Genomic DNA, 22,242 nt, shown 5'->3' with positions numbered 1-22,242 from the left:
ACTTGTGGCAAACGCATGTTTGCAAAATAACGATAGCAAATATTTACGGAACACTATAATCGTTGTGAATGCTGAAATTATTTTACCTTTTCCCTTTGCCATGATTTAATGTCGCTCTTAATTTGGTTCGGAACTTAGCTCTGCGAAACGCGGAATTGAAAGTAAAAAAATAAAAATGACAAATTTTCACTCAATTTAATTCAGACAGCTTATAGAAATGTCGCAAACAGGTTAATGGCGAATATTCGTGGGAACGCAACGTCGTCTTCGATTCGACTCGATTTGTGCAGCTGATGATTTTCTTCTTTTCGATAGAAAAAAGGCAAGTTGGATAATAAACTTATTCATCTTCAATATCAGTGTAATAGGATGTAATATTGCTTTTCACATCCGTTAAGACTGGAAATCACATAGCCAGACCACAGAGCCTGCGGTAAATTATTTTCAGCGCAAATCCATAAAAACATATTTTCCTTAAGGCTCGCTATTATAGATATATCAGACCACATTTCACGCGATACCAACTTTTTGAACTTCCGCTGTCTGCCTTACATTCGTGCGTATAATAATCTAAGGTAGTGTTTGTTTCTTAAATATATTTTTGCGGTTGTCCAAGCTTTCATCTTATTACGACATCGTTATTGTATTATTATATTATTATATATTCTCTTTCCACCGAAGTAACATTGTAAATTTAATCTGAACGGTAAATTTGAAACAAAATTTCTCATTTCAAGTTGTATAATTGTTACGAAAATCGTTACTATTATTAATTCATAATATGCGGAGGCAGTGAAAATTTAATCAGTCATCGTTAAAATTATCGTACATACGTATACAAATATCGTAAATAAATAATAACAGGGAATAATTAAGAGTTATTTCTGGTAGCGTCTATTGCGGTACTGGAAATATTTCCGGACGAATTACCACCGGTGCTAAATACTGCGATAAATATATTTATCACCGTTATCAGGAACACTGCGGTCATTATATATTTATTTACTCTCGCCGCGGCAGCCTTGTCCTTAAACTTTGAGTCGAAACGGCCTTTGAAAATGAGCGTGACGCCTACAGTGATCTGGAAAAGAAAAGTGATTCGATGTATTTAATGAAGGGGGAAAAACGTCGAGTGACAGTAAAAATCGAAGACGAGGATAATTCCTTCGACGACGGAAAAGTTCGACAGTCATGCGCGGGTAAATCAGAAGATCTACAAGAGTGTTGCAATTGTGAATAATTATCATATTTCACAGAAGAGAAAGCGAATGACGCAGAAGCTGCTCGCATCCTTTGTCTTTTTTTTCTCGTCGATGGAAATCCCCACGAAAATTCTGCGTAAGCTACATGCGTATTATGCGTATTCCGCTACACGCGGTGTCTTCACTGTCTTATTATTCGAAATAAAATGCACACGCGTTGTAGATGTTTATTAACAATATTCATAATCTTGGTAAACCACCCGCGTTATCGGAGAACGTTAACAGTTCCAATTAGTATAAGTACTACAACACTAGACGGCTTAATTGGCCGTAATACCTCGTGAAACGTCAAATGAATCTGCGGGATGTGGTTTGGATGTATTTATTTAAATAAAAACTAACCGACTAACGAATGATAATTAATATTTGAAAAGTAACGTGAACCAGCGGAGGGTGAGTCGGTAGCAAAAATCTTTTCGAGTCAACGTATATCCATTTTGGCGAATGACTTTGAATACTTCGAAAGAATTCAAAACACTTGAAAAATGACCAATAAAGTTAAAAATTATACATATCAGAAAACTTCAAACTGTTTCATAAGTTCTCGATACACCTTGCATGAGCAGAATTTGCGTAAAATAATGTAGAAATTTTTTCACCTCGAATTTACTGAATTTACCTGCAGTACGAGACTGACGCATATCAGAACCATCACGAAGAGGTACGTCTTGACATGACTTTGGTACTCGATTAGACTCTTGAGTTGATTCGCGTTGGATGTGAGAAGCGCAATGTCCATCATACCCTGAGCCACGGTCTTCCTCGCGGCATAATTCACCGGTTTTACCGATCGAGTTCGCCGCGAATCGTTATCGTCAAGACCGGTGAATTGCACTCCGTTCAACACCGAAGTTCTGGTCATTTTGTTAACTTCATCCAAATTTACCGGGTCCTTAGGCTTCGTTGTTCCACCAATACCCTCCAGTCCAAGCCGTACCTCACGGGGTTTTTCGTTATGATTAATGTTCGGATTCCTCGCACCATTCTCGTTACTCATGATCAGACTCCGAACCTTCGTTAGATCCTGGTATAAAAACTTCCGATTTTCCAATCGCACTGCAGTCCTCGAGATTTAGCTTCCGACTTGCCGTTTGGTTTCCCTAGACGCTACTGAAACACAACAGGAAGCTTGCGGCGCTTTATACAAGCGCTTTTAGCGACGCGATAAGTTTTTCTTATTACGAACCCGATATACCATAAGTTAGATGATGATTCAACGAGGAGGTTGGGGGGGGGGGGAGGAAAGAGCTTCTACTTACGATGTTGTAGAGTAATATTCATAAGTGTCTTCATATATTTCGGCTAACTTGTTTGCTGTCCGAAAGGAATATGCGAGTTCGATTCTATATGCGAATTATGTGACAATGATTCTCATCGTCTCACGCCGGCTGCATCGCCGGTCACTGTCACACAAATCGCATAGAATCGAACTCGCATTTCGTTTCGGACCGTGAAGAAGTTAGACGAAAAACAAAAGCATCAATGAACATTACTGTACATCGACCGAAGATACCCGAAGACGGTCAACCTCAATTATTCTTGTAGATTTGGAGATATTCACCTTGTGGAAGGCTTGCGGGTCTCAGGGACGTGAATATTTGGTCAAAATTCTTCCCCCTACTTATCCCACAGCCAAAGTAGCAACGAGAAAGAAGTTTGCGCACGTTTTCACAGAATCTAAGCAGCAGATCCTCCTAACCGCTACTTCCGGAAAAGTCGTTGCAACGATGATTGCGACAGTTTTTTTCTTCTGACGTCAAAATAATCTCGGGAAACCAAACGATATAATTAACTACTACACAATAATAATCGTTCAGAAAATGCAGAATGCGAACGTATCCTTACAGTTTTACTGATAATTTTACGTAATTGCCTTTTACTGAAATGGTATTCATAAATCACTGTCTGATCCGGATCTTCTATCGGATCATTGACGTATTACGGTTTACGTGAAGAAATTTCAATTTCATTCCTTTGGGAATTTCCAAAGAGTATTTGTCGAAGAAGTCAATTCGATATCCACACGCACACGGCACTTACTGTAAGAATTGATGAAACAATTGCTACAGTATTGCAAAATTGAAGCAGCATTTTAGTTTGAGCTTACGTTCGAACGAATGTGTATTCACATGACGTTACACATGTATGTATGTATACATAGGTATGTAGCTTCTAAGTCAACTCAACATCGATGAAACATTGTTACGGTATTTACATATCGAGCATTCTGAATCAGCTCACAGGGTTATCGTCTTTACCCCGTCGGATTTTGATGTCTAATGGATTTGAAGGATTTTTTACCCAGAATATGATCGATTGCTGCTTGAAATTTTTATTCCATTTTTCAAGGGTTACAAGAGCTCAGTTATCAAAAAATTGAGGGAAGACACGAAGAGTTGCTTCAAGAGAATTTTTTCAGGGCTGAGTTTGTCACAGGGGGATTCTGGACGGTCACCGCAAAAATAATTCGGATTTGGGTTTTTTATAAATTTTTTTTTTTACTTCAAAAACAGCCGCAACCCGTTTAAATATATTGGTGCGTAAATAATCAAGTAAGGACCATTAATCAATGTAATCAAATACCGCGTGAAATACGTGTAACTGAAATTCAATAATGTGATAATAGTATAATTCATATCTATATTGTGATTGCCCGTGAAATTGTCATCGTAAAATCCAATGATTCATGGATATATTTTTACACTACGAAATATGGTATTTAATAATTATTATTTTTACGCAAGCGATGTCAAATATGTTCACAGAGTCTATAATATATATATATATATATATATATATATATATATATATATTTATACAACTCGGTATATATTGTATTAAATCATTTACAGATCCGGTATTAAAACCAGATGAATTATACAGTTAATACTTGTACTGTCATTTATTATAGGTATTGTTCCTTACAAGTTCTAAGCTCTAAGAGACAGCAACACAATGAGCTGGTGAATCTAGTCTTTACTACGAACCGTTGTAACCATAACTCCAATCATCACAATATACTCCAAATCCATATACAACAACATCAAACGATTAAATTGCATTTTCTTCAAAATTTGTGAAAACTTTCCTTCAATCAACTTCTCATTCTATCTAATTTTCTTATTATTGTCAATATATTTTCTATTCCCTCATTTTTTCGCGCGTCTGTCTCTAATCTGTCTGCAATTTTTGTATTCAAGACATGTGATAATTTTTTTTCCACCAGCAGCAAAAATTAAACCTACATATTATAAAAATGTTGTATTGATTGATATCGATAGAGGGTCAGTTTCAAGTTTTCTTTTATCCAATTTGATAGGAAAACGAAGTGAAAATATTTATATTCTATTCGTGGCAATGCAACGTCGTCTTCGATTTCACTCGATTTATGCAGCTGATGATTTTCTTCTTTTCGACAGAAAAAAGGCAAGTTGAATAATAAACTAACTCGTTTTCAATATCAGCGTTATGTGATGTATCATTGCTTTTCACATCCGTTAAGAGTAGAAATCACATAGCCAAACCACAGAGCCTGCGGTAAATTGTTTGCAGCGCAAACCCATAAAAACATATTTATCTTTATGCTTACTATATAATATCCGAATCAAATACATCTGAAATTTTTTTAGATTTTCCTCCCGGAATTCCTTCCCCATTTTCGCCGGTCACACCGCCCGCACCTGCGGCGTCAACTTTTTCCTGTTTGGATCTATCTCTGATCTGTCTCTAATTCTACAATTAGGACTTATGATTATTTATTTCCACCTTCCTAGGCCTAGATGTAGAAGGAATCGGAAATACTATAGTACGAACTATGAAACGCGTGTAAATATGTACCACACTCGAACGCACGGTTATCTTCAACGTTCAATACCTTGCCTTCTTATTAAAAATTATTTTTTTTACGTTTACCACTGATTTGCATCGACAAAAATGTGAAAAACAACTAAAAAATAACAAAAATTGCGTATGTTTTTTCTGTAGTTGATGAAAGCGAATTGAATTTTCGTCACATCGTCAGTCGCCAAAACCTTCCTAGTCCTCCTAAGCTTAATTTTCCGAATTTTTCAGTTCTTCTTTCGCCAAAATGTTTGGCAGAGATTGTAGTAACAAAAATTAAAAAACACGAAATCTTTCGTTTCCTAGTCTCTTTAAGTACACATATATTTATAATGTATCTTGTGAAATTATATGGAACTTTCAAATCGCGATAAATTATTTAAATATTTAGCAAATCCATAACGACCGTTGTGTCCGTAGTTCGAAATTTCAAATTCAAATGCCGACGCGTCCGGAGCCGCGGCGCTATCTGTCGCTATATTTAGGAATTATAATCTAAGCCAGCCGCGCAGGCAGCAAACTGCAAGCGGCTTGATTGCAGCAAACATAACCTCTCAAAACATCGACGCTTAACAAGCGTGTGCAGTTGAGGTGTTAGGTTGTATCATAAAGTAGTGAAAATTAGGTAAGTTCAACGCTTTTTATCTTTCAAATGCGTTCAAAATAATGCGATATCTCTGTCTTCGAATTTTTATCACCAGTAATACCATATTAATCGCGATAATCAGCAAATTCCGAAATCGCCGAATGCAAAAAAGATACGAAAGCATTTCTGCGTTCACGTATTCGTGGCATTTTTAATATAATGAATAAGATCATCAATGATTTTGCATTCGGATTTTTTTCCACATTGAACATTATATAAATTACGGTTCTGCTTTTGCCTTTTCTTTGACATCGGCTCAGAGGTCAGTCGAGTGATTTCACCTTGCTGACCAAAACAAACACAAGTCATCGCTGTACCTCGCGATAAGACTTGTTCTAACTCCGATTCTGATTACAGGCAAAATGGATATAAGGCCAAACAACACGATCTATATAAACAATTTGAATGAGAAGATAAACAAAGATGAGCTGCAAAAGTCGCTCTATGCAATTTTCTCGCAGTTTGGTCAAATTCTTGATATCGTTGCATTGAAAACGCTGAAAATGCGTGGCCAGGCATTCGTCATATTCAAAGAGATCGCCAGCGCTACTAACGCCCTTCGATCCATGCAAGGTTTCCCGTTTTACGATAAACCAATGGTGAGAACAACTAGTCAGATCTGATTTGAATCCTCAAACGTCAGTTTTATGTTAGAAATATCATCGTTGCTCAACTTAGCACGCAATTTTTATCAGTAAACTAATATTCTATCTAATTTCCTCCCTCCTGTTTTCTTTTTCTTAATAGAGAATACAGTATGCGAAAACGGACAGTGATCTAATAGCTAAGAGAAAGGGCACGTTTGCTGAACGACCAAAGAAACCTAAGCGGGTTGTACCTGCTGCAGAGGAGGAAGCGAAACGTGCGAAAAAGCGTGCCAAGGAGCAGGCTAAACACTCTCAGCAAGTCGGCTATCATTCCGGAGTTCCTCAGCACACAGGAATGGCGAACACTGCAGTGCCCGAACAACCGCCAAACCAGATTCTGTTCCTGACCAATCTGCCTGACGAAACCAGCGAAATGATGTTGTCCATGTTGTTCAATCAATTCCCAGGCTTCAAGGAGGTCAGATTAGTACCAAACAGACACGACATTGCCTTTGTTGAGTTTGAAAACGAGGTGCAATCTGGCGCGGCAAAGGACGCACTTCAAGGGTTCAAAATAACGCCGTCGCATGCAATGAAAATATCATTTGCTAAGAAATAGATGATAAATAATCGAGGAAGAACTTTCGGTGAAATATCGACGAATTTTTGTATTTTTAGAGTGGTACGCATTAGATATCTTGTTATTTGGCTTTTTTTTTCATTTTTCTTCTCTGTCAATTTTCACCGGAGATGTGAAATAGTTGCATTCTTAAGAATTACGCTATTCATACTATCAATACGGTAATTTCCCGAAGATAATCTATATTTATATACACCGTACTTGTACAAGTCATATAATTCCATTGATATAAATAAAGCTTGCACTATCCCCCCTGTAAATATACATTATACGTCTGGAATAGCGCGCATTGCACTTTGGCCTATTTTTGACTAAGCGGGGATAAAAAAATTTCCTTCAATTTTTACACCAATTTTGTTGATAATTTATACCGTATACTCCGATCCAGTATTATCTTAATTTAAAAAAGAAGTGCATAGAAATAATTCAATACAGTTATCCAATATCGGTAGTAAAAAACGAAATTGTCATCTTTGCCGTCTGTTCATAGGCAACCTGACCTACCATTATGAAATTGCTGCCTATGCAAAGGCGTATTTCTTCTGCTACAGATATATTTTATTTCGAAGTACACGTGATAGATTACTTTATTATACGATAATCGATCAATTTTGATTAATTTTTCCTCTACGAAATTGCCGTGGATATAACACGGATTACATGTAATTTAACAAAAATATCCTTTTATAACAGAAGAGTAGGATGAAAAATGATTGAAAACGAATTATCCGGTACAATTGATAAATCGTGAAACGACAACGCGCTGTTTCTGCATTCGTTGCAATATCCGGCTTCCTCCTTGCAGTTTGATTCAACGAGTATTTCTCGCATTCCCGGTTTTCCCAAGGTGCGTTCACGAACCACGCCTGCGCAGATATTCGTTCGACAACTGTGGCTCGGATCTCGGATCTCCGGATAAGTCAAGCCAGTCACGTAGCTGGATGAAGCAGTTAAGTGTGGTCAGTTGATCGCTTCAGTTTCTCAGAGTTAGTGTTTCGTGGGATTTTACCCCTGCCGTATTTTTGTTCCACCCCCCCTCCCTCCTGTAATCTTTTAGTGTTTTATAGTTCTCGGTCTGTGTATGTGCGCGAATGATTTTTCAAGTCTTAAACGAAGAAGGATAACTCGGTGATTGTTTATTTCTCTCCAAAATTGAAAAGATACTTGCATCAAAATGCCTGTCTTTCACACGAAAACTATCGAGAGCATCTTGGAGCCCGTCGCACAGCAGGTTAGTCCATTCTGTTTTTTTCCTTTTAAGATCACTGTGTACGACTATATGTCTACATACCTATAATACAGACGTTCCGAAGTATATTTAGAACGAGTTGAAAAAAAAATACAACAGACAATAAACGTGCAGTCAGCAGTTTTCGAATAATCTATGTATAGGAATTACGAACGAATTTCGTTTCACCTGCACTCAAGAAGCTTCCGGTTGTTGACAATTAATTAAACTATAATACGCAGACGATAATTCATTAGTCTGTCAATTTGAACCTGCTCAGCTCGTAAGTGAATAAATAATTCATCCTCGTTCAGTAAATTGCATGTACACATAGAGATGATATAATTGTTCGTGGGATGAATATTTATTTATAACCCGTTTATTTTTGCCAGGTTATACATATACTCGTACATAATTATATACACATGGATTTTCGAGCGTGTTAATTCCACGCGTATACGGTCAGAGACGCTGCTTAACAGCGTCGACTTATAACTCAGGGTCTAAATTTACGAATTACACTCTTTAACCGGAGAGAATGACACATTTCAAACTAATAGCTGTTATACACATGCACATTATACAACATATACATGTACATGCAAGGGTTTCATATTTCGAAGAGTGCAAACGCACTCGACAAATGAATACACAGACTCCGCCGTCGAGTTTATATGACATCATCTCTGTTTTATAAATTCTCCCGGAATACCGGGTATTGTTTTGTTCGGTATTTTTGGGCGTGGTGTATACGTCAGGTTTTTTTTTTTTGGTTTTTTTTCCTTTATTTACATTTCTTTCGCTCCCTTTTGTGAACCGCTTTCGATTTGCATATTTATCAATTACGTCTTTAAAAAAGGACCTTCTCTGTGATAATTTGTCTGTATAACCAATGCTTACTTTTTTTTTTTTTTTTTTAATTCATAATCATCGCCGTCCTACACGCGGTGAATAAAATTATTCATTGATCGATTTGGGCACGAAGATAGAGAGAGAGAAAGACAAACTTCAGGGGACAAGTCCAAAGTCACTATAAACTCGAAAAATAGTGACCCCCCCCACCACCAAAGCGTTTCTTTACATTAACGTTACAAACTTCAGTCTCATTATCAATTAGTTTTTTTCCGCTCTTCATAAGTAATGCAGTTATATTAAACTCGAATCGAACGCACACACACACAGTTGTCATTCTGCAGCCTCTTTTTCCTTGATTTTTCTATCCTCTTTGAGCCACACCTATTCTAACAGTATATTACTGCGGATGCTCTAGGATGAGGTTTACATGGAAATTCTAAAAATATATTGTCAGAAAATAAAGATCTCTCTGAGCATCTTGCCGTCTTCCAACGGACCTGCCTGCTGCCTCTGCCTGAGGCCCGCTTACACAAGACTTATTTCATGGCCTACTTATAAACAACCTACAGTCTTGCCTTTTCAGATAAGGTTACGCAGGGTAATCAAGCCTTAGAGGTTGCCTACTGCTGGCTCAGTTTCCATGCTTCTTTCAGTGCCTTCATTGCCGTGTCTCCGCCACATACCCACACAATTTATGGAAATGATGCATTTTAGCTCTCGTGACCATATATGGGCACTGTTATTTTCATTCGCAAGAATATAAGCATTTGTTTACACCTTGTGCGGTTTTTTTCTTTTTCTGTCTTTCTCTGCTCCTTTCCGAAGATCAAGCGGCAAATACCATTTGTCAAATATGTACTGACCAATTGGATACATCCAATTTGTTTATTTTCACTTGGCATATAAATTATGATTTATCATCCCTGACTGACCATTTCAAAAACCAGACATAAATACAGTAAGACAGTTTTGTAGCCAGAAAGATAAACATTGTGATACACGGGCTGTATTTTTAGAGGTAATATCATCTGGATTATTTATAAAACTTTGTGCACGCCATTTGACATCGGTAGTATGACTAGAGAGAGCTTACTTCTCAAAATCGGGTTTTAATTTATGCTTTTAATGTCCTTATCAATGAAACTGTGAACTCTCTTGTTATTTTGAATTCTTAGATGATTAAAATCAGACTGTTAATCCCTGTATCATTGCCTGAGAATCCTTTTAATTCAATTAATTCTTGTATTTTACTTTAGGTTTCAAGGCTAGTTATACTACACGAAGAAGCTGAAGATGGAAATGCCATGCCAGATTTGGAGCGCCCTGTTCAGGCAGTCAGCAGGGCCGTCACCAACCTTGTCAAAGTGAGTTTGTGTAGAATTCAAACCCTGCCAATAATGCCCTCATAAAATTGTGTAATTCACGTTCTCATCATCTTCAACTATCTCAATCCAGGTCGGCAGGGAAACCATCAATTCTTCTGACGATGCTCTACTCAAGCAAGATATGCCTAGTGCTTTGTACAGAGTCGAGGGAGCCTCCAGACTGCTCGAAGAAGCTTCGGCCATGCTCAAACAAGATCCATACTCCGGGCCCGCCAGGTATTTAAAAACGGTTGCCTCAAATCAATGAACATAATTTTTCCAAGAAATTTACAAATTCATTTTATTCCACAGGAAAAAGCTGATAGAAGGATCGCGGGGCATTCTCCAAGGCACAAGCTCTCTCCTTTTGTACTTTGATGAAAGCGAAGTGAGGAAAATAATCCGTGAGTGCAAAAGGGTTCTCGATTACTTGGCCGTCGCCGAGGTCATTGAAACGATGGAAGACCTAGTACATTTCTTGAAAAATCTCAGCCCCTGTCTCAGCAAGGTTTCGCGTGAAGTTAGCGCCAGGGAAAAAGAACTCACGCACCAGGTGCATCGGGAAATATTAGTGCGCTGTTTGGATGAGGTATGATAAGAATGTTGGATACGTATTGTATGTATTATGTTAGGATATGTATCCAGAGCAAACAAAACTGCTTTCTATTCACCAAGCTTTATAAATTCATAATCTCTGTTACTCACTAGGTGAAAACACTGGCGCCAATTCTGATATGCTCAATGAAGATCTTCATCCACATAATTGGACAGGGAGGAAAGGGTGCAGAAGAGGCGGCGGAGAATCGAAACTATCTTTCGGGGCGAATGTCGGACGAGCTTAACGAGATTATCAGAGTCTTACAGTTAACGACTTATGACGAGGAAGAGTGGGATGCTGATCAATTGACGGTATATCTTTTGAGCTTATATACATGCTACTTTTCGCAAAGAAGTAAGCAGCCTTTCACTTATTTATTTATTCATTTATTTATTAAGTCAGAAGAGAGAAGGTTTCTCACAAGTAAGTAATAAAGTACATACATTTGGTATTTGTGACAAAATAGTATACAATAACTGAAAATTTTAGTCCTTTTGATTTAAATATAAGCTAGCGTTATAAATATCAAACTAATCTTTATTGTCATTGCAAAATAGCACAATTCGACTATGTATGAGGGATCAAAAATCACAGTTAATATTTATGTAGTAGAAATAATTATTATAGCTTAGAGTGCGGCTAGGTACAAAAAAGTTTAACTTCGAAAGCAACTCAGGGCTATGAACAAGATTAATTAAGATTTTGTAAGCAAAAAACATATCGGTTTTTTTATGCTGAAACTACAGATGGAATACTCAAAACAGTAGCAATTGAGGTCTAATCGTGATTACTGTAATGGTTTGCGTTACCAATTTTATAAGAAACAAACTGGAACAACAAATGATTGACATTTTCAAGTTTCAAGCCGCCCTTCATTTAAAATTTACACCGAAATTCCAGGTCTTGAAAAAAGCGCAAAGTGCCATCGAATCACGCATGAGAGCTGCCCAGGATTGGCTTGAAGATGGAAGTGCTCTGAGAGGTGGTGTCGGTGAAAAGAGTCTCAGGCAAATTATTGAGCAGGCTGAACGTCTCGCCGAACGTTGTCTGGCCCCGTCACAAGCCGAACCAATCACGAAATTGACGTCACAAATTACCACCATGACTGATGCTCTCTGCGAACTGCGACAGGATGGAAAAGGTGATTGTCATTTGTAATAAAAGATTTTATATGTAGACAAGGCTTTCTTCTCACCTCGTTATAATCGAAATCGTCTTTGTTTATGCTTTAAGGAAACTCACCACAGGCAGAATCGCTCGCTCGTGCCATAAAGGACAAACTAAATGACCTGCGTTCCACGGTTTATTCGACTATCGTAGCTGTGGACAAATCTGGGATTGCACAAACGGCTCACACAGTCGCAGGCCGATTAGAGCAGGCTAATAAGTGGCTTCTTAATCCTCAAAATGACGATAAGGGGCTCGGTCAGAGGGCCATTGCGCTGATTGTTCATGAGGGTAAAAAGGTAGGCATTCTAAGCTGATTGAAGAATCGCTTACTGCATGCCGGGTGAATCCATCCTATCTGTAAGAATCTATAAATTATCGAATTTTCAAAAATTTTGGTGTACGATTTTAATGCTACATATGGATAGAATCAACAAAATATTGCTGACGTAAGTGCAAGTTTTACCACTCTTCCCTTCTTTGATTCCTCAATGTCGGATCAGAAAAATTGATTTTCTTACCTTTAGGTGGCCGAAGGCTTGCCCGGGATTCATAAGGCGGAGATACTGAATCTCTGCGATGAGGTTGACAACTTGTCTCGTCAACTCGGCGATCTCTGTGCACATGGTCAAGGAAACACACCGCGAGCTCAGGATACCGCTCGCCAGTTATCCCAGAAATTGTATGAGCTTAAGAACCGTATTCAGCAAGCAGTTGTGTCCAGGGTCGTAGAGGACTTTATCGATATTTCTACACCACTGAAACAGTTCACCGATGCGGTTCTCTCGCTTGAAGGAACTCCTGGACGAGAGCAAAACTTCAACGACAAAGCTCATGCTCTTCAGACGTTCTCGAACAGAGCTGCTAAAACAGCAAGGATGGTCGCTGCAGGAGGTAAGGTTAACTATCTTTATACGTGGCTGATACAATTTGTATTCCAAATAAAAAGTATCGAAAATATCGCCGAGTTGATTTTTGATCTGAACAGGAAGCGGTGGTAACAAAAAATTGGCTGAGGCACTGGCGGTTAGTGCTTCTCAGGTGGAATCATTGACGCCGCAACTGGTTAATGCCGGTAGAATTCGAATGACCTATCCAGAGAGTAAGGCGGCTGATGAACATTTTGAAAACCTACGTCAACAGTACGCGGAGACGATCCAGCGGGCGAGGGCTCTCTGCGACGAGGCTACAGACAGCGGAGACTTTATTCGTACCTCCGAGGAGCAAATTCAAAAACATTCGTTCCTCTGTGACGATGCCATCAGTAAGAATCATCCGCAGAAAATGGTGGACAACACGGCGGCCATTGCGAGGCTTGCGAACCGAGTTATACTCGTTGCGAAACAGGAGAGCGATAATAGCGAAGATCCTGCGTTTATTCAGCGGGTAAATCTTGCTGCTGACGGTCTTCAAAATAGTAAGTAAAATTTTGAAGTGACGATTTACGTGTTGATTTTTTACTGTTTGCGTTTGATCATTTTGGAGTTGATTACTCTGGTAGACGAGATCGAAGATCAGAGGATTTTTTTTTGTGCATTTAGTTGAGGTTTATTTTTTGTATTTTTCCTGAAAACTAACAGCAATTCGTCTCTTCTTTTATTATCTTCATTTGTTAAATAGGACAATGTGTTTTGGAAACTTTGAAAGACGTGTACTTCCTGCTCCAATTAGTGCTAAAATAATTCTGGGGCTAATTGACAAAAACGAATATAGGCGTAATTGGTTTGATAATTGATCTCTATTGAGTTAAGAAACTGCTGAAGTTTTTTGCCATGCCGTTGAGACCCTCGAGATAGATGTTTGAATTTTTCTACAGTTATCGACGATCATGGGACACAGTAACACCAAGTATCACAGAAAAGCAACTAATGATAAACAATTAAAATCGAAACGATCCTCTTCTGTGAAATCAGGTTTAAGACTAATCAGAAACGTATACACTACCCAATAAGCAGCTTGCAGCTAAAAATAAGTCGGAACCAATAATGTCAATTCTTAATAACAGGTGTGGCTCCCATGGTTCAGGATGCAAAGGCAGTGGCTATCAACACTAACGATGGACCGGCTGTCTCTCGCTGGAGGGAAAGCAACAGAGCTGTAAGTAAAGTAAAAATTGTTGAATTGGTATATTAAATTTAAGGAAATTAGAAAACGAGCACAGAAGACGGCTGAAGAGATGGTATAGTACCTAACCAAATGAAATAATGAGCGATTATGTCATTTCAGCTTCTTTCCAATGTTGGCCAAGTTCGCAAGGCTATTACCGTCAATCCAGATCTGCCACCACCGCCAGATATGTCTCAACTGCGAATCAACAATGGTAAGTGAAAAAACGTAGGTCCAGATCGAACCTAAATATCCTCATCATTTTTTTCTTTCACATTACATCACTGTTTCGGTGATCCCTTGACTTCTTTTCACCAAATTTCGTCATTAGACTTTCCAGACCCATGAATTCCTAGTGTTTTCAATTGTATACTTGAGTTATAACACTCGAATATAACGTTATCTGTTACATGGTGAAACAAGTAATACGAAATTTAATAATCGTAGCTTTCAAACTAATTAGTCTTTAACAAAATAGTGCCATAGTATAGAACCTTTTTGTTTAGACCACTATAATAGTGTAGACTAATAATTCAATAATCGAAAACCATTAACACAAAATAGATGGAAAAATTGGGAATATTTTTAAAGAGGAGAAGAGTGATAGTTTTATCCGCTCAACAACATTTGGTACGAGTCAACTTTCTCTACAAAATTATACTCATGACTCTTAAGGTAGTTACTAAAACTAATAACAATGTACAATCTGGGGCTTACAGCTTGTAATTGCTAAAAATCTGGCGTTTATTACCGTCTTCGTAATCTTGAATTTGATTATCGAAACACTGAAAAGATTATGTTAAAAAAAGGTCTGGCTTATCATTAATCAGGTGCGATAGTTCTGCTGTGCGACGTTTTACGTCAAAGTCCTCAAGGAGATTAAGAAATATTTCAGGAACAAAAAGATTTTCATCACTGCAGACGATTAAAATCAAGTTTAATGTTACATTAGTTAAATTTGGTCGTCTGGTTTTTGTTTTATTTACAGAGGAACAAATGCCAGGTCAACAGTACAGTTACTTCACAGATAAAGGTACATACTTAACGACAACAATCAGTAAATTACGCATGTTTTTTCAATGTTCTTTTCTTTTTCAAATTATATCAAAGTTCATAATGTAGATATATTTGCGACTGAAAAGCCTGCAGTCAATTTTTTTTCTCATCATATCTGTCAGTAGATGTTCGTTTCCCTTTTTAAAATGTATTAGTGTTTTTATTTTATCGTATTTATTGTCGCAACAAAGGTGTTTAAAAGTTTTTTTTATGAATCTTATGAAAACATTTGCTTCTTTTGGTTCTAGTTGAGTATATTTTATATCTACTTACGTATGATTTCAGCTTTTTCTATACTTTGTTCCATTCTTTCTATTTTCCTTTCTTTCTATACACGTATTCTCATTTACAATTAGTTGGGCAGCCTTTACGAAACCAACCATCACCGAGCAGCTTGCGCGTCACAAGTCCAACTCTGACCGCCAATAAACCACAGGGGCGTTCTGTCAGTCCTTTGCCAAAATGGGCTCGCGGAGGTACTTTGAAAAATAAAACGTTGCAAATTAAGGAGACTAAGGATTGTTACATCCATTGCTTGTGGTTTTTCAATTCAAAATGTAGATTTTCTGTAAAGTTATCTTCAAAGTTGAGCGAGTTCAGAAATGAAAAATTTGTCGTTCATCAAATTCATTTGTATTTCATTATCAGGAGATAACCCTGATCTCCTGTACCAAGAACTGGCTTCTGAGGATGAATTAGAACAGTCAATGCGAGCCCGAGGTAATCTAAAGTAAAGTAAAATGTATAGAATTTAAATTGAACGTTGCATCGTGTTTTCATGCCTGCAGTATTATCGTCATCTCTTGTCTCCGCTGTTCTATCGAATGACTAACAAGACCAGAAATCACGAATTGGATCATTCGAAACGGATTTGCATCTATCTTCCAAAAATCTAGACCTTTATTTTCATTATTGAAATACTTCCGAGTTTTCGTCATTTTTTTTTTTTTTTTTCGTTCTGCCTTGTTATCCTAAATCAGGTCATTCAAACATCCAGAATATGCACGTGGGATTATCGTCATGATAGAGATGAGTGTATGTGTATATTTATAATGCAAGGGGGATGCTGGCATTTGTATCCTATGCTTATGGTAACTGCTAGTTTTTGATACGATAAGTGATATTTGCTACCTTTCCACTTTCAGCTTGAGTATGTTTGCATACTGAATATAGGTTTACACACAGGTTGATTTTGGACCGAAACTTCATCGTCCGTAACTAATTGTGCATCTTGGGTACACCGGTTTTGCATGAACCAAAATCATTCCATATTTATATGTGATTGCTTTTTTACTTAAATTACAAACATATCGCTTTGACGTTTTTCACGCTATCAGGATTTCAAGATTACTGTCAATATGACGCTGACAGTGGTAAGGCTTTCATCACAATGAATGTCTGTTATGTTTCCATCATTTATCTTGCTGTAATGTTGACTTAGAAATCAATATTTCCCCAGAAAAAAAAAAATTATATTTGCTTCCGCCTCTCAGTTTAACATTGCACCCTATGTTACTAATTGAAATTTTATTCAACGCAGACATGGCTCCGCCTCGTCCTCCTCTACCTGGAGGTGAACTGCCACCACCAAGACCGCCGCCACCAGAGACAGATGATGAAGATGAGATGTTCATGCACGCGCCGCAGCCAAACCAGCCCATAATGGTCAGTCAGGATTACGTTCCCATTATGTCAATATTTATTGCGATTTTTCTAACTTTCAAATTCATTATCATCACTTCTGGTTCTATAGATGGCTGCTCATGGTCTGCATCAAGAAGTACGTCAGTGGTCGAGCAAGGATAATGACATTATAGCTGCTGCGAAGAAAATGGCTGTCCTGATGGGCAGATTGTCTGGCTTGGTCAGGGGCGAGGGAGGCAATAAGAGAGATTTGATTGCCTGTGCTAAAGCGATCGCAGAAGCGTCACAGGAGGTGACGCGTCTCGCTAAGGAACTAGCCCGGGAATGTACAGACAAACGTATTCGTACGGTGAGTCGAATTTTAGATTCCATCTAGTTTGAAATAATTTGAGTGATTCTGCATTCGGTTAGATGAGAATTTTTAAAATCGCAATAACGGTAATGTGTTTTTGCTATAGAATCTTCTACAAGTCTGCGAACGCATACCGACTATTGGTACACAACTGAAGATTTTGTCAACAGTGAAAGCTACTATGCTGGGAGCACAAGGTATTTGTCAATCTGCTATTAAATTAATTTAAATTCTCTCGCTTCGACTATTTTGTTGAATATTTACAAAAGTTGGTGCAAACTAGATACAGAAAATTGCGTTGTTACTAATAATTGCGCATTTCAGTCATACACAATTATTCAGCTTTAAATCAATATTAATAAGCTGCATGGGCTTATTATGATCGCTGTGAAGAAGTGCTAATATTGTTGAAAATATTAATTCAAGATATTTTAAGCTTAACAAACTCGTAATCAAACAAAATAATTCATGTTTTAACTATTAGAATTTATAGGCTGAGAAAGCTTTGCTAGAAGTTTGAGAAAGTTGATTTATTTATAATTTGTTAACTAAATAAGATTGTGAGGTAAATCATCAGTTCTTCTAACTCTTTTCAATATTAATTTTCTAAAATCAATGTGCGTGTTGAGGGAATATTGTTTAACAATTTTATTTTCTTGAAACGACTGCTTCTGTAAATACAGCATACTGATTAACAATTTAACTGTAAAGATGATTTCTTTGTGTATAGAAATGCTTCCCAGCTGGAAGGAATTAATACTACATGGTAAAACAGCTGTACATAAAATCGTGTTTGCTTCACAGATGTGTTTGCATGAAAGTTTACATTTTCGAATGATTGTTGTATTCTACGTTGAGTTATTCAATTAAATCTCAACAGGCATGTGCATAATCGATTTTCACACTCTAATGTACGATCGTATTTATAATTGTTTCTATTCATACAGTAATATATCGCATTTAAAATATTTTATTAATTTTTCGCAAATATGCATACTCAAAATATCTGTACTCGATTGATTTTAAATCTACCTAAAAGGGCATTGTCAAGTTTCTAATGTCGTAGCTTCTTGCTTAGTCTGTCCACAGAGTTGAATTACGCTTGTAAAGGTGTGACGATTCAAGAGTGATATGTATATCTAGGCAGACGATGTTTATTCTTGCATAGTAACTGTAACAGCGGTTGAAAAAAGGACTGTTATAATTTCTAATATTTATAGATGCTACTGTGGCATTGCGTTATTAATTTCATAGCATTTGGGAACTCTCTCAACTAATCATTTTCTGATTTCTGGTTTGAATTATGCACGGTGTGCTGGTGATACACATACCGTATCACTCTCTATTGGCGCAGACGAAATGATTGGGCGCAGTAAGTTTGCTCTATTCCACGTGAAAAGTAGGCCTGTCATGTAACGTAGCTCTATAGTCGTAGCATTGTGCGTTGTCACTGAATTTCTCAGGCATGTCTGTGTTTATCCAATTTTTTATCTAGATTTAGTACTTTTTTCACGACCTTAATTGTAGAGCCTAAAGTTTCAAATTTCGTGGTCAATTTTTCACCCCAACTCATAGAATTGCGAAACTTGGGTAGCTAGGTTTCTAAGATCACGTTGTATGGTGTGTAAGGAGAGTTTTTGCAGTCAATTTTTTCTCGGTGTTCTAAACACGTATTCGTCGATCACAGTCTTTCTAACAATTATGTGCTTGCATCCAGGTACCGAAGAAGATCAAGAAGCCACAGATATGTTGGTCGGAAATGCTCAGAATCTTATGCAAAGTGTTAAGGAAACAGTTCGTGCCGCAGAATGCGCCAGCATCAAAATCCGTACTGCATCTGGCATGAAACTACGCTGGGTACGCCGTCAACCTTGGTACCAGTACTGAACGTTCGGAAGAATGTCGTATTCGACTTGTTCAGCATAGTGGGTTTTCATAGACATACGTAGATTAATACAACAGGATCAAAGCAATATGACAAATACTATACATATAGGTATATTCCATATATGTATTGCTCATTGCCTTATGTAAATTGCATAAAAGAAACCAGATACTACATGTTGAACTCTCGAACCAACCACTAAAATCTTTAACGCGATCCGAGAACTGAAAAATCATTTATTCGAAAGCGTTACTTATTTCGTAAGTAACGGTACATTTAATAAATTATCGGCGTATACGAAAAGAGATACTGTATTTATGCGACATACCTATAAAGAAATACACATAAAGTGAAACTGTGCAATTGGATGTCGAATATAGTAAAACATATTGGTTATTACTTTTATATTTTCGCGATTTCAATAGTGCTCAATGACTAAATTAGAGAATGAAAAAAATTAAAAAGAAAGCCAACAATTTGCTGAAATATTTTTATCAAGTACTAATCTGATATTAGACACATATGGATATTCAGCTTGCTGCAATAGTTTATCACACTGCATCATCAAACTATAGGTAATTTTTTACTCGTGGTGGAAGAACTTGACTGAACTTAGAATGTGGTGAATTTTGGATCGGTCGTTGTGTTCGTTACACCTAATTTTGTCTGCAAATTAAAATAAATTTTGTCCGACAATCGCGTGTAGTTGCGTGATTTTCTACAATTAAATGCCTTTCAAGAAAGAGCAAAATAAATGGAAATTAGAAATTAAAAACAGGGTATTACAGTAAACTTTACGAATCAATGCCTGGTCTATCATTTTATAGGAGTCTAGACGAATCCAATCATGTTTGTTACATAGAATATAAGTGAAAGTTAATATTTTGTAATCGATCTTCATCCATTGAACAAAGAACGAATAGTTCATATTTCACAAAGGCTTGTTAAAAAATTTTTTGCATAATATTTGATATACTAAATTGCAGTTATCAAATCATCGCACTGTCATGGCATTAATATTTTTTCACAGAATCAATGAAGGTCTCATGTCATTATTATCTATAATAAAAGCAATTAGTTAGGCTTCCAACTAAGCTATGAATAGCTTCGCAATGTAGGGTGCATATGTAATCGGTAATCGTTATATGTACGTCTATGCGATATTGTATAATCTATTTTTATAATGTCTTGTGCAATACCTAGGGTCCCTTTAAATAGTTGTGATGTTTATCAATCCTCAAACGCTGCCTTTTTATTGTATGTATATTGGTGCTAGTGAGCTGTGCAATTTTATGGATATCTACAGATATATTAATATTGTACTCAACATAAATCAGTAGACCTTTATATTAAAAAATGACTCACAGCAAATTTACACAATTTATGATAACAATAATAACAACTTGAGTAACTAAAGTCGGATTGTTATTTTTTTTTAAATATATTTATTAATTTTATGATAACTTAATTTACTATATATAAATATACAATATCTTCCTCTGTGCATCAGTAATAATAAAGTAATTGTCAGTTAGTAAGTTCCGTGCTTAAAAACCAAATATCAAAATAATACCTAAATCTTTAGTCATACGTCTGTCGCTTCTCTTTTTCCAGGACCAGTCGGATTCGTACCAGTTATTTTATTCTTTGGCAGTTTGCCTGGCCTCAAATAAGGATTGTCTATCACATCTTGTTGGGCTAATGCCTCTCCACTTTGCTCTGTCCCATCTGCTTGTGCCTGGGCTGAAAATTGAAACAAAACCAGTACAAGAATCACCATTTTTCTGACTCATTGTCTCTATAGATTATGAACAAACCTTCTTCTTTGTCTTCTACAGGCGGTGCCTTCTTCTTTTTTTGAACTGGACTCGGTTCAAACTGGAACTCTTGATCAGGCTCAAAAACTTGATCCTGTGGTAGAAGTGCTGACAAATAGCTGGGAAATTGTGGCTTGCATGCTATCACTTGAGAGAAGTTGAGAAAACCCATTAATAAATAAAACAATAATTTTAGAATATAAGATTTTGAAAATTTCACAAACTCAATTAATTCTACCACTTACAGGGAAACATGGTGTTGTCATCGGTCAAGAACAGACTATGCGTGTCCCCTGTTTTGGCAATAAATCTTGTCAAGGCTCGTTCAATGTCCCGTTTTTGCGATGCAGCCTTTTCCCTGATAGCTTCATATTCCGTCACAGGTTGTTTATGTGTCTGAACACCATTTGTCGATAGTTACACTAATGTGCTACCAAAATGATGAGTAGTTGATGGAAGTTACGACTCACCGGCGTCCTGATGTAGGCGTGAGGATCAGGAAATGGTGGCAGATGATTAGGTATGTGCGACGGATGATTTTGCTTTACTCCAGCTTGTAAAATATTGAGCTGTTTGGCCTGTATCTGTTGTTGAAGTTGGGGCAGAACAGTCCTGTTTAGACGTTTACCATACGTCTCCATCCCTTCTAATTTGATTCCCATGTTAATTAGGGCCAGAATAACATCGGCTATCAGAGGCTCGGTCCGCCCAGACAGCTCGCAGTAATTTTTCGCCGAATCTCCGACCTCGACGATAACTACAATGTTCATAATTACGGGTAAGCATTCTTTTTTAGTTTATAGAGTAAACTCGTTTAATAGCGTTCAAGAAGTCTTAAATTCACTTACAAGCCTGCAACATTTCGGTGAGGGTTTCTAGCGCCTGTCTTTCACACGTTTCAAAACCATTTTCGACCAAAATACTGCAAACTACATGATTTAACACTTTTCTTCTCGTGTTTACTGTTTGGGTCTCCATTTTTAATACAACTGGCTATTACTGTTTGGTCATGTTTCCATCGAAGGGTTGGAGTCGGGTTAGGTTCAAATTATGATCCAATGAGAAACGAGGTTTGTGGAGAAATTACTTTCTTCCCCTCAAATCTCGTTTCTCGTTTGGCTGTAATTTTAACCTAACCTGAATATATGGGAGATTCCTACTTGTTAAATTGTACGCTAGATGGTATTGAATGGGA

At 37.2% G+C, this 22,242-nt stretch overlaps 4 protein-coding genes across 14 annotated transcripts; 2 read left to right on the top strand and 2 right to left on the bottom strand.

The window, feature by feature from the left end:
- Positions 1 to 180: 180 nt before the first annotated feature.
- LOC124179114 (ninjurin-B-like) lies at positions 181 to 5,051 on the bottom strand. 3 transcript variants are annotated; one of them, XM_046563214.1, is made up of 4 exons: positions 4,852 to 5,051; positions 2,824 to 3,301; positions 1,882 to 2,372; positions 181 to 1,081 (listed from the first exon to the last, which is right to left on the bottom strand). In XM_046563214.1, exons 3-4 carry the CDS (start codon positions 2,257 to 2,259, stop codon positions 872 to 874), a joined length of 588 nt encoding a protein of 195 aa, XP_046419170.1. In that variant the 5' UTR covers positions 2,260 to 2,372; positions 2,824 to 3,301; positions 4,852 to 5,051; the 3' UTR covers positions 181 to 871. The 3 variants fall into 3 exon arrangements, with proteins under 3 accessions (XP_046419170.1, XP_046419171.1, XP_046419172.1); XM_046563215.1 differs by having other exon boundaries at positions 1,882 to 2,369; XM_046563216.1 differs by lacking the exon at positions 2,824 to 3,301.
- A 563-nt stretch (positions 5,052 to 5,614) lies between these two features.
- On the top strand, positions 5,615 to 7,321 carry LOC124179113 (U1 small nuclear ribonucleoprotein A). The gene is made up of 3 exons (XM_046563213.1): positions 5,615 to 5,727; positions 6,106 to 6,347; positions 6,496 to 7,321. The coding sequence occupies exons 2-3, from the start codon at positions 6,111 to 6,113 to the stop codon at positions 6,952 to 6,954; spliced, it is 696 nt and encodes a 231-aa protein (XP_046419169.1). The 5' UTR covers positions 5,615 to 5,727; positions 6,106 to 6,110; the 3' UTR covers positions 6,955 to 7,321.
- A 560-nt stretch (positions 7,322 to 7,881) lies between these two features.
- On the top strand, positions 7,882 to 20,768 carry LOC124179109 (vinculin). 9 transcript variants are annotated; one of them, XM_046563202.1, is made up of 20 exons: positions 7,882 to 8,206; positions 10,315 to 10,422; positions 10,514 to 10,659; positions 10,735 to 11,011; positions 11,131 to 11,331; positions 11,921 to 12,161; positions 12,254 to 12,486; positions 12,616 to 12,636; positions 12,715 to 13,081; positions 13,176 to 13,604; positions 14,193 to 14,284; positions 14,414 to 14,507; positions 15,282 to 15,326; positions 15,706 to 15,825; positions 15,998 to 16,069; positions 16,890 to 17,014; positions 17,103 to 17,342; positions 17,452 to 17,542; positions 18,076 to 18,111; positions 18,700 to 19,054. In XM_046563202.1, the coding sequence occupies exons 1-20, from the start codon at positions 8,150 to 8,152 to the stop codon at positions 18,759 to 18,761; spliced, it is 3,057 nt and encodes a 1,018-aa protein (XP_046419158.1). In that variant the 5' UTR covers positions 7,882 to 8,149; the 3' UTR covers positions 18,762 to 19,054. The 9 variants fall into 9 exon arrangements, with proteins under 9 accessions (XP_046419158.1, XP_046419153.1, XP_046419157.1 ...); XM_046563197.1 differs by lacking the exon at positions 18,700 to 19,054 and adding an exon at positions 19,063 to 20,768 and having other exon boundaries at positions 7,884 to 8,206; XM_046563201.1 differs by lacking the exons at positions 15,282 to 15,326; positions 18,700 to 19,054 and adding an exon at positions 19,063 to 20,768 and having other exon boundaries at positions 7,884 to 8,206.
- LOC124179112 (transcription initiation factor TFIID subunit 8) lies at positions 20,202 to 22,204 on the bottom strand. Its single transcript, XM_046563212.1, has 5 exons — positions 21,896 to 22,204; positions 21,518 to 21,804; positions 21,293 to 21,443; positions 21,048 to 21,194; positions 20,202 to 20,973 (listed from the first exon to the last, which is right to left on the bottom strand). Exons 1-5 carry the CDS (start codon positions 22,023 to 22,025, stop codon positions 20,816 to 20,818), a joined length of 873 nt encoding a protein of 290 aa, XP_046419168.1. The 5' UTR covers positions 22,026 to 22,204; the 3' UTR covers positions 20,202 to 20,815.
- Between the last annotated feature and the right edge of the window lie 38 nt (positions 22,205 to 22,242).

This window comes from Neodiprion fabricii, chromosome 3 (genome assembly GCF_021155785.1).
Source record: "Neodiprion fabricii isolate iyNeoFabr1 chromosome 3, iyNeoFabr1.1, whole genome shotgun sequence".
NCBI lineage: Eukaryota > Metazoa > Arthropoda > Insecta > Hymenoptera > Diprionidae > Neodiprion > Neodiprion fabricii.
Note: the sequence above shows the minus strand (reverse complement) of the source record. Positions and strands in the feature narration are given on the sequence as shown.